Source organism: Asparagus officinalis, chromosome 4, assembly GCF_001876935.1.
Source record: "Asparagus officinalis chromosome 4, Aspof.V1, whole genome shotgun sequence".
In the NCBI taxonomy this organism is placed as follows: Eukaryota; Viridiplantae; Streptophyta; class Magnoliopsida; order Asparagales; family Asparagaceae; genus Asparagus; species Asparagus officinalis.
The window spans coordinates 133496762-133509268 of NC_033797.1; the positions used below are offsets into that span (position 1 = coordinate 133496762).

Sequence of the window (12507 nt, forward strand, 5' to 3'; positions counted from 1 at the left end):
TTTGTCCCCCCCCCCCCCCCCAAAATAAAAAAATTTGGAGGGTAAATTTGTAAGCATGAGATATTTGAAGTACTCGCAAAACCCTTAATTTTATCGCTCAAATCGAAACTCTAATGACCAGAATATGTGGTTAAGCGTATAACTTCTCAAGTCTTGTTGTTGCCGGCATCATTTGTAGGTCACTAATAATGTGATATCACTTTATAGACAAATCTAATAAAGTCTTTATTTTTTTTATTTGCTAATTTAGCCATAAGTTAAATTAACATATTTTTTTGGGAAATAAACTTTCAACAATTAAACTATCAGAATAAAACTTTGGGCTATTAAAGTTAAAAAAGGAAAAAAATACCTTAAAGTCTAATAAAGAGCTAGAATTGCATCAAACCCCAAAGAAGTCCAAGAAAACTCACCATCCAATGACAGCCATCGCGGAGATCGCCAACATCGCTTCCACCCTCGCATGGAGATCGCCATGGCCGCCTCTGCTGCCATCCCCGCCTTCAGTGTTGCCACCTCCAGGTTTTGGGGGCACGTATAAGCAACCATGAGGGGGTCGAAGATGATTTGGAATTAATAATCTACGTTTGAGTATGATATATTTCTAACTTGATTGCATGTTTAGTATTCTGTTTGAATCTCAAAGGTTTGAACTTTGAATTCAATTTCCCTAAATGTCTGATATTTCTGCAATTTTATATGGGTAATTTGTAACCTGGTTGTTCAATCATTTGGAGGTATATGCTGGTTGTTTCTTTGATTTTGTTGGCAAGTTTTTATTTTTGAGATTTACTACTTTTTTGGGATCAAAATGTTCCTATTTTCTCATTTTAATGTGCAATTTTTTCTTGCTTTATTTATTGTGAGAAGTCGATGGGTTCTAATAGTTTATGTTAGGAGGGGTTGAGGAATGTTGAGTATGTCTAGAAGGCATGGATTGAGGGCGAGGTTATGGACACTTCGTCTATGCTCCTGTATCGACACATATTCATGTTCGACCATCCTTGGAGACTCCTTGACTATGCATACATTTATTCAGATGTGTACTCAATTAGAAAACACATGTTTTAGTTTAAAACATATGTCATGCACTTCTTGGATGTGTATATCTTACACTTCACGTCCACTTCTTGCAACTCGCTTGACTTGGGTCGGTATCATTTCAGCCCATACCCAGTTCAAAAGTATGATTTTAAAGCGTTGTCTCGATATCTAGTTAATATAAATGTTACTGAAATTATTGTTTTCATAACATGTAAATAAAAAACAAAATCGATCTCATTTAAATTACTAACTATAATGTGTATGTATATAGTCATGACCCCGTATCCTACCTTTTACAAAATTTTTGTGTCCCATATTCACACCCGCTGTCGTATTAGCGTCTATACCTGTGTAACATAGATTGAGAGATATTTGTTTTTATTAGTTGAAGTTTAGGAAATGCACATAAAAGAAAGCAAGCATCAATAACTGCAGCTAGAAGTCGTAAAATTATAGAACGGAATCAAAGAAATACAACTACAATTGTGTGATAGTAGTTGCATGAACGGACACTTGCATTGCAAATACAGTGCACGAACCAAATGTTTCCATGATTGGAGATCCAGTGGAATCTAGTGACATGATGTGATGTAGTAGAGAGCTTCAATTTAGTTATAATAAACAATTGGCCTTTCGATGATTTTAAATGATAGTGCTTTTATTTTATAATAACTACAAGGTGTTTGGCAAAGTTATTTATTGAATTGAAGAGCGACTTCTGCACTTTGTGTTACCTTTAAAACAACTTGAAGTTCCTATATGGAATAACTATGGCAATGTGTTTCTGAGGGTACTTTCTTGGCATGAAGGAATTCGTTTAAAGGTTTAACCTTGCAGACTTACTACTGTAGCTAAGTGCATGATGGATCGTTTCTTTTCTTCACCTGCCCACTATTCTAGATGTTATACTGGAACACACAATGACAGAGTACAATATCTACTCCATTATAAAGCATATGCAGAGCAAATTGCAAAGCGGCATTAATTTTAGAGGAGGAGGACTATCTGGATTTAGGATGAAGATGAAACTTAGTTCTTTCAAGAATTGACTCCTTTGAAGAACCAAGCATGTATGCTGATCTGATCAGCCGAACTGAGTCTAGAATTCTAGTTTGAAGGTCTTCAAAGTCAAATGTTCATATTAGTTGTGTAGTTCATATGCAAGCTCTTTGTTGATAGTCCCGTGGAAGGAATTTGTGCATTAGTATCAAGATAACTTGTTGTAGCTTGCAAAGTTTGTTGGGAATAAGTGATGGAAAGAGTTGTCCGAGCTCTATAATGCACACCACTCAACTTGCTAGGAGTGAAAAATCTGAACCCGAGGTAACTTATGCAAACTAATTAAACGGCTCCCCTTTACCAAATGCTTATTAAGTATATTTTCAAACTATATTTAGTTTCTTTTACTTAACTAGGGTCCATGCATTGAAATACACTGGCTACGGAATCCTGGCAATTTCCATGTCAGCTACCCTTTTTTCTTTTATAATGGGCTTTTTCCTGTTTATCAATTGTCAATTATGTTAGCCTAAGAGTCGTGTTTTGTAATAACCTACATATAGGTTCAATGCTAATTCACAGTATCATCATGTTGTTGATGTGGCCAGTTACAAATTAAATCTCATTGGTGTTTGATAAGAGCATCTAAAAAAACAACGGGATGGTATACTTCTCTAGTAGGAGATATAATAGGAATATGGGCTAGAAATTATAAAGCGGTGACTTATATAGTAGGAATATGGCCTAGAAACTATAAAGCGGACTTAAGTCTATAAGTAACTGCAAATGAAAGTTGAGCAACAGTGCATGTTGTGCCTTATAATTTGCCCAGGATCATTCTAACCTATGTTGCATGGATACAGGTACGGGTACGGGAGGTGGTATGGGTGCGGGTACGAGATACGACAAATTTCTAAAAAGTACGGCACGAGGACCTGGCTGTATAAATATTTTTATACACATATTATATACTGGAATTGGTAATTTATATGAGAGCAGGGATGAGAATTAAAAGTCCTATAACAATTTTATGTTTCCTTTATTATGTGAGTTATAAATTGGAAAATCACTAGTTTTTGAATTAGAAATCCAAACAACCATTCAAAATCATAATTTTATACCTAAACTATGTCCAACGAGTTTCAAGAAGTGAGTGTGTAGTGTAGGATATGTCCAAAAAATATATGACAAATATTTTAAATTAAAACATGTATTGTACAACTGAGTGCATGCCCCTATAAATGTATGCATATATGAAGGAATGTCCAAAGAGTTTGGGTACGGGTACGGGTACATGTCGAGTATGGGTACGGCTTCAGATTAGTAGTACCCAAGTAATATAGTTTCTAACACAGAAGACAACAGACGACTCTTCTTAAGTTTTAGTTTGATAGCTTATCATATATATCTTTTAGTCACATATGAAGAATTAATTAAACTGTTACCTTTAAGAAGCGCCTTCTAAATGGACCCTGTTCACCGCAAAATGCTATTATCTCATTCAAATGCTGTAATGAGTTAACAGATTCTATCAGTATTGAAAAAAATGTAAATTCTCCATATGTAATTATATGAAAACTATACTAATGCCTAGTTGATAAGTGTACTTCCTCTTAAAGAAGCTCCATGATAGCACTGCATAGCTCGTCACATTGGATGCAGATCACAGTGGGTAGACTAGCATTTTTTTGGTATTCTTACTACTACTAGTTTGCGGTCCGTGCAAAGCACGATATTTTTTGCTACAGTAATCCCGCTTTTTTAAATATGACATGTTTTGAATTTTCGGTAGTGCTACAGTATCCCGCCCTGCTACAATATCTTTTAAACGTTACAGTATACCCGTGGGCTATAATATTATTTTTTAATTAGTTATTAGCCACAGTAATAATGCTACAGTAAATACTACTGTAGCATGAACATTGAATCTCTGATCCTCCTATTTGTATAAAGGAATAGATTATATTATCTAACACTTGAGGAATTATACATGGTAGTATGAGACAGAAATGCAAAAGGAGTACAGGATGTAGGGATAAGAGCAACATGGATTTACCCAAGCTGGATGGTGATAAAATAGAATTAAGAGTTGTGAGTTGTTGCTGGAAGAAACTGGAAGGGGCATTAGGATGTTGTTGGGGGCATACATTTGTGTGGCTATTTTTCTGGAAATAGAAATGAAAATTTGCTTACAGGTTTTGCAAATAATGAAAGAAAAAGGAGGGGGAAAAAAAATCTGGTGGGTTTATTATCACAAAGAATAATAGGAAAATAAGTATCAAGGACCTGCTCTTGATAACTGTCAATATTTTTGAAAACTTTGAAATGTCTAGGCAAACATGAGCTGCTTCCAATGACTCACCATGTCAAAAATGAGTTCATTGACCACTTAAGCATAATAACTGGTGACGAGAATCTGTTAGATTAAAATGGATCAGATTAGAACTCGACCCAAGTTCATCTCAGATAAAACAGCGAGATTGCGATTTTGAATCTTTGGCAAAAAAATCCTTCCCAAATCGATGCTTAAAAAACAGCTGCATGCCGCTTAGGTGCCTGAGGGCTATGGTTACTGGCTATAAGCACCTAGCTCTTTCTAAAACATTGAATCCCACTTACATAAAAGGGCACAGTTTAAATTGATTGCTAAATTTGAATTAACTGGCCAACTTAAGTGTCTAGTGTTCCACAGTGAACTTTGGTAAACATTAGCTATTCACTTTGAAATTTTACGCAGGTTTCATGTATTAATGTGTAAATATGTGGTCTCTCTTTGATCTTTACTGACAACATAGATGGATTCTCTTCTTGCATTTTGAACACACCTTTTTGGACAGCTTAAACATAATTCTTGATCAGGTTGTAAGTATGGATATGTTTATAAGTGGACATTGATTAAAGTAAAAAAGTGAGCTTATTTTTTTCTTTAGCCCCCTAAAGATCAGAGCTACATTGACAATTATTATTTTTCATTATTTTTTGAGAGAAGTATCTTCTTGTTACATAATGAGGTCACATGAAATCAACTTGTGTACCTTAAGGATTTGTGAACGTTTTGGCACCTGGCTGGGATATGTATATAACAACTATTCCTCCTTAGCAGTTGATCGTCATGGATCAACTTATTATAGTGCTCTTTAAATGTCAACATCATAGCTTTGGCATGGCAAACAAACAAACACTTGAAGACTTGCGCGCGCGTACACACATGAGAAGTGCTGAATGGACTAAATGTTAAATGTGAAGCCCAGTTCAAATGGTATATATCTGCATCTTTTGAATTTAAATATTCTGATATGAAGTTAGTATTCAACTGAACTATAGATAAGTATTTGCAAGCTTTTATGTTGCCATACTAGCAGTTATAGAATGGCAAAATGTGTAAAGACATGCAATATTCATAGGGGAAATCAGTATCTGGAAAAACTGAATTTATTGCATTTTTGGAAATCTTTCAACTTAACGCTTTTATTGTGCAAATGAAGTTATACTTGTGGGCTTCTCAAATTTGTGTTTTTACAGATGGTTTCCTTTTTCTCTTTGTTAGGCAGCAAGTGTTTGTTTGTATTTGCACCACGTCTTTTACCTGATGGATGCTATAGCATTACATGAAACTCAAAGGAATCTTTGCCAGGAGAGCAATACAGTCATGGAAAAGGAAGCTCAGAGAAGTGAACAGCGACAGAAATGGAAGAAAGTGGCTTATGGAGGAATGCAACCTGGGTACGATGACAACTACACCGATGAATCATTCCTCGAAGACATGGTGATGAATGCTAATGTGGTGAAGAGAGATTTTCTTAGAGTGATGCTAGATTCCATATCTATTTCCGAATATCTTTGCATTGTTTCTCTCGTGGTCATAGTATGGACCCATACACTTTCCTCTATCATTGATGCGGCCACTCTCCTATCACTGGATGCCATTCTCCTATTCTCAGGTTTCGCTATAATCTTGCTAACAACAAGCCAACTCTCCGTCCAACTTCTCTCTCATTATCTTCTTAAAGTCTCATTCTTCATCAGCGGATTGTACATCTTAGCCCCAATTTATCATACTCTCACTAGGTCCATCAGTTCAGATTCCATTTGGGCTTTGTCCGCATCAATTCTAATAGTGCACCTCTTTTTGCATGATTATTCTGGCTGCACTATAAGACCACCAGGATCTCAGAACAACCCAACCCTGGTCAGTAATATCTCTTTGAATGCTTCAATAGTATGCTCAGTTCTTGTGGCCTCTCGCCTCCCATCAAGGCTTCAAGTGTTTGGAGTAATGCTGTTCTCTCTTGAGATATTTCTTTTTGCACCACTTGTTGCATTTTGTATTAGGCAGTATTCTTTTAAGCTGCATCTGTGCTTTTCATTCATGATTATGGGCGTGACGTTGGGTGTTGTATACACAATGCATCGCTTGCTTTTTATACTCTTGTTGGGTCTTCTGATTTTTGTTTCTGTCGTTTGCCCTTACTGGCTTATAAGGATACAAGAATACAAGTTTGAGATAAATGGTCCTTGGGATGAAGCTAAGCTTTGTTTTGATATAACAGAGTAAAGCATCCCCCCCCCTCCAAACCAAATGTGTTTATAATTATGAGAGATAAAGCTGGCCCCTGTACTTATATGATCACTTGATGGCGTTCGAACTTTTGTACTTGTGCAGCATTTTGGTTCATTTATATCAAAGATTTTTTGAGCATTTATTTTTCCTATATCTAAACTCCCTCCTATTTGTGATATGCCTCTCTTCGACTTGTTTCTCTTGCATCCAGACTATACGAAGTAGATGATTATCTTTGGTGAGCTTCCACCAAAACGATCATGCCAGTTGGATGCTATTAGCTTCATTGTTCACATTTGCCAGGTTTTTCTCCCAAAAACGTCCTCTATTTAGAAACTCCTTTTGGCAATATATTTCTTTTGAGTTTTGACTTGTATTAGTAAGGCTCTGCTTGTGTGGGTTTAGCGGCTGTGGTTTCTCCTCAACTTTATGGCGTTACGCCAAGTATTTTGCATGTTTATCTTGATTTGTGTTTCTCTGTAATTAAACCTATACACAAATGCAACAACTATTTATTTTGAATCCTTTTCGTTTATTGTTTATTTTTTGTTCGATCAGTAAAACCCAGCGGGCTAAATTTCTTGTAAACCTCAAATATTGTCTGTACTGTATTTTGAAGCTAGCTGACGGCCATATACTTCAATAATCTCAGAACCTTGGTTGTATATGAAGCTAAACTGTGCTGAAATAACCTCTTGTTGTGAAAAGCTTTCTTGTCGGTTGTTTCCCTTGCAATAAATTCGATATAGAAACACCAAACTTCCCCTGGTGTTTAATTGTTCTTGCGAATCTAGTTGCTGTAAGGATTGTCAATACTTGTTTAGATGGTTTGGTCCTGGTTAAGAATAAGAAGCCACTCTTCTTTTGACAGTATCCTGCACATCTGCAAAACATTCAATTTCATAGGTACGCCATTTTGTTCCCATTAATCTTCTGGTCTGAAGTTTTTTTTTTAATTTTAACAAAGATGAATACAGCCTGCAAAGCATGTTGGAGTTTTGTTTGTCTTGAATTTAAGAAAAGGAGTCGATGAGACCAGCAGAGCTTTGGAAGACTTAAGAACCAGAAATTCAGAAACATATCCAGTTCGTCCTTCAATTTCTAGGGGAAGATAAGAATGTCATCAAGTTTCGTGAATTTCACTAGTAGACTGAGATCAATATGGACTAATACCAAATTATTGACAGAAACACCCTCTACGTGGTGGTGGAAGGAAGACCCAGAAGGGAGATAGAGAAAGCCAAGAGAATGTTCATTTCCTAAAACGAGTCATACGTACACCAGTCGTTTCCCGTTGCTCTCAAAGGCGAGTAAGGTGTTGCGATGAGCTGGAGATCGACTCAGCCTTCCAATAGTAACTCCTGGAGCTTCCTCCATGTCCGTACCTTCTCTCCTCATTCCACCATGCATTTCCCAATCGAAAGTGATACACGATAAGCACCTGCGCGACTTTGATAACGGATATCACAAATTGCTTCCGATGGGCAATTGTTTCCCTGGGCAAGCCCATCGGTCTATACCGTAGGTGTCGAACTGGAAACCTTTTCCTTTCTGATCCATCAAACTGTTCAAGTGTCTCTTACTTTGGTCAAAACTCATCGGGAGCCTTTCAGTACTTGGTGTCTCTAGCAATAAGCCCATGCCTTTACAATGACTCTTGTTACCTGGGGATTTTATAGCCCCGACCCCGAGTATTCTGCATTGCCTGTGTCGACGGAACAAGCAATTGAGTGGACCGATGCAGTCGCAGGGTCTCTTTTCATGACCTGGAGATCTTACATTGCTTTGTAGTTGTTTCATGATGACTTCCGGGTTTCCATGAGCTCTACCATGGCTCATTTCATGACCAGTATTTTGGTTATGGTTCCTGGACCGAACATGTCCTGAACTTCTTATGCTTCTGAAAAGAGACCAAAGCATGAATGAAGGGTTAGTATTTAGGCGCCTGACGTATCGATTAACCTTCAACACTACCACAATCCTCGATGATCTGGTTGAGGGTTTTATACATTGACCTGAATCAATACAATGCCTTCTCTACGCGCTCATCTAACCCATAAAGTCTGCTCAACCATGGAAGCTATGGGAACTAACCCGCAAATGAACGCTCCAAGAAGAGAATCGGTCGGTGTCACGCCCCAAAACTGCAACGGAAATTCATAAATACGGGTTACGAGACAGCAGCGATCCATGCACAAGACAAGTTCCATGCGCGAGTCAAGCCTGACACTTATATCACATAGTTTATCTCAAAGTACTTATAAACCTGCTGATGATAGCAGATTAAGCACTTCTCAACCATGCCCACGATCAAAATTTTGGATTATCACTTTTCTAACTCAGATCTGAAACAAATTGAAAAACAACGGAATGAGATAAAAAGCTCAGTGAGAATATTTCCCACTAGAGTTCCTAAATAACTAATAAAATAATAGTAAGAATAATTCCCAGAATAACGAATTATAAGTTTTGCATCAGAAATTCAAAATAGCAAAATACGATCCAAATATCATAATATTGTAATCTTCAAGAAAGAATGCAACAATTATATTTTCTTTCTTATGTGCAACTGAATATACTGTGATATTTTTTGGAATAAAACCCCTTTTGAATCAAGGTAAACATTAAGAAAGAAAAGAACTACTAATTTGTACAAAACCATAAGATTATTATTTTCTCAATTTCACAGTCAATTGTCAGAATCTTAATTCTCGATGAGTTATTCGTGAATGTAAAAGTCACCTCATAGGCCACACTAAGGTTACGAATTATAACCCAGTAGCAAGGGAATGCGTAAAACACATCACATAACAGATAGTTCCCGGAAATCGAATGCACCTAACACTGTCATAGGTTACTGGCCAAATACAGAGAGGCCAGAATAAATTTCAGAAGGGCCAATACAGAAGGACCAATACAGAGGGGCCAAATAAAGGTACATTCACCATATGGCAGGCAGAAACAATCCATAGTGGATTTTTTGAGGGTTTGAAAACATCGAGATCACATGTCAAATGAGTAATACCTTGCATATCAGAATTTACAGATATTTTCAAATAAAGTGGACAATGTAAAACTCCTTATTTCAGTTAAAACAGTTTACGAATTTTCACTTTTCTTTATTTTTATCAGATACTAAGTCACGGAAAATCTTTAAATCCGTTAAACTGTTAAAATACATTCCAAATACTTCATCAAAAACTTTCAGATAAAACAATGCCCACAATTATTTGAAATTGCATGAGAGCCAAATTCAGTTTTCTTATTTTACATAAAAAAAATCAAATTTGCTTTTCATATCTTGTACGAGGCTAACATCGTATTATAGGATAGACCACAACAGGAATAAATCAAATCTTTATATACATGAAAATAATATATTATTTATTTTTGATCACAAGATAAATCAAATATCACACTCATGCAATTTCATATTATAAAATACTAGTGAGAAATGAACTCACCTCTACGGAGTACAACTTTATCAAAATATTACTTTCCAGATATCAAATCTGAACCTATAATATAGAATAATAAGACTAATATTAGTTCACGATAATACATATTATAAGTTAATCGATTCATATTCTAGAGTTAATAATTTCAAATATAATCCCTAACAATTTAAAATCCATAAATAGGGTAGATATGGATTTATTTCTAACTTATGATGAGGCAGGGGGTTATAGGTAATTAATCTAGGCCAAAAGTGATCTCTTAATCTACAAATTGGACTTATTTGTAAACAAAGCAAATAACAGGGGTCTATACAAAGTTATCCTATCCATATACGATCTTAGATTTCTCTGTTAGGGTTCATTTGCAAATTTTTAAACTTTTAGGGGTCCTAAAGATATTTTTATTCCTCTTGAACCCATATACAAACTAAAAATATATTAGGGGTCCCAAAATAATTTTGCTTCCGATATCTCTCTCCTCCTCTCTCGCTCTCTCTTGCTCTCTCTCTCTCTCTCTCTCTCTCTCTCTCTCTCTCTCTCTCCTTTCTCTCTCTCCCTCTCCCGCTCTCTCTCTCTCTCTCTCTCTCTCTCTCTCTCTCTCTCTCTCTCTGTTCTTTTTCTCTTTCTTTCTTGTGGCTACTCGGCAGGGTCACCTCTTGTGCCACCGCCAGAGGGATCTTTTGCAACGAGGCTCCCTGACGATTGGGGTCGCTGACAACCCCCGCCGGCGGTGAGGTAAGTTCTCTCTTTCTCTCTCTATTTTTTATTTCCTTAACCAAAACCCTAAGAAGATTAAGGAGAACAAACGTTTTACCTTTGGCTTCCTCTTTTCTTTTCCTCCTCTTCTTCTTCTTCTGCTCACTCTCTTCTCTTTTTTTTTCTTAGCCTGAATTTCCCCCTTCTTTCCTTTTTAAAGCAATGTATGGTTGTCGATAGGCGGTGGAGTGGAAATTAATTAAAAAACTAAAAAAGGTACGGCAGTGATAAACATTGATACAGTAAGGCGGTGAGGAATAATGAGTTTTTTTATTTAGGGCTCTTACACTCTCCCCTCCTAATAAAAAGTTTTTTCCTCGAAACTTAACATACCTTAATCTCCAAGGAGCTCTGGATATTTCTCTCACATAGAATCTTCAATTTCCCAATTAGTTTCTTTTTCTGAATGGTTCTTCCATCGTACTTTCACATATTTGATGGTTTGACACTTGTTCCTTAAAATCCACAATGCTCTCATGTTTCTCTTCATAAGTCAAGTCAGGTTTGAGGTCCACTAAAGATAATTTGATTATCTCATTTGGATCTCAGATGAACTTTCACAGAATTGATACGTGAAATACGTGATCCCAGATAGAGATGACGGTAACGCTAATTTATATGCCACTGAACCAAACCTTTCTAGAATCTCAAAAGGACCAACGAGTCTCAGGCTTAACTTCTCTTGGATTCCAAATCTTTTCACTCCTCAAGTAGGCCAAACCTTCAAGAAAACATGACCACCCACCTAAAATTCCAATTCTCTTCTTCTTTGGTCAACATAACTCTTCTGACGACTTTGTGCAGTGCGAAGATGTATACAAACTAATTGAATTTTATCAATTACTTGTTGTACCAATTCTAGTCCGAGAAATTTTCTTTTTTCCAACATCGTCCCAATAGATAGGAGATCAGCACTTTCTTCCATAAAGAAATTCATATGGTGCCATATGAACACTAGTTTGATATCTTATATGCAAATTCAGAGGTAAACTTCCTACAGTCCTTTCATTTCTAGTACACAACACCGCAACATATCTTTCGGTATTTGAATTGTCCTTTCTGATTGGCCGTCCGTTTATGGATGGTAAGCTGAGCTAAAATTTAGTTTAGTTTGTAGAGCTCTTTGTACACTTTTCCAATATTTTTATGTGAACTTAGGGTCTCTATCCGAGACTATTGATATGAGTATTCCATGCAACCTCACTATCCCATTGATGTATAGTTTAGTCAGCTAATCTAATAAAAATTTTATATTTATAGGTAAAAAAAAAAAATGCTGACTTAGTCAGTCGATCAACAATCACCCATATCCCATCATTCTTCTTTAAAGTCTTGGGAACACCAGTGATGAATTCTATAGTGGTATATCCAAAATTTGGACTAAATCGGTTGGTCTTTGGTGTTCAGCCTTTACTTGTTGACAAGTAAGACATTTTGCAACATAAGTAATAATTTCTTTCTTCATGTTATTCCACCAATAGATTTCCTTAAGGTCTTTATTGATCCAGGATGCATAGTATACAATGGTGTGCCTGTTTTAGAACCTTCTTCTTTATCTCTGTTATATCAGGCAAACAAATTCTATTTCTAAACCTCAATAACCCATCTTCATGTATTTTAAATGCTCTTCGAGTGCATTCTTCCCCATCTTTCTTTATTTTTACTAGTTGAGGATCCTTTTGTTGGTTT

The 12507-nt window shown here is 36.3% G+C and overlaps 2 protein-coding genes across 4 annotated transcripts in view; one reads left to right on the top strand and one right to left on the bottom strand.

Annotated features, from left to right (window-relative positions):
• LOC109839170 (phosphatidylinositol N-acetylglucosaminyltransferase subunit C) overlaps positions 1 to 7254 on the top strand; it is an 8726-nt gene extending 1472 nt beyond the window's left edge. Inside the window, exons 4-5 of one of the 3 annotated variants that reach the window (XM_020407599.1) lie at positions 427 to 5302; positions 5591 to 7254. In XM_020407599.1, the coding sequence (XP_020263188.1) occupies positions 5300 to 5302; positions 5591 to 6598 (1011 nt within the window). In that variant the 5' untranslated portion in view covers positions 427 to 5299 and the 3' untranslated portion in view covers positions 6599 to 7254. The remainder of the gene's footprint in view (positions 1 to 426; positions 5303 to 5590) is intronic. The other 2 variants (XM_020407600.1, XM_020407601.1) reach the window with 2 other exon arrangements.
• Positions 8887 to 12507, bottom strand: part of LOC109836165 (cytochrome P450 71A1-like) — a 30015-nt gene continuing 26394 nt past the window's right edge. The window contains exon 3 of the mRNA XM_020404048.1: positions 8887 to 8949. Within this exon, the coding sequence (XP_020259637.1) occupies positions 8944 to 8949 (6 nt within the window). The 3' untranslated portion in view covers positions 8887 to 8943. The remainder of the gene's footprint in view (positions 8950 to 12507) is intronic.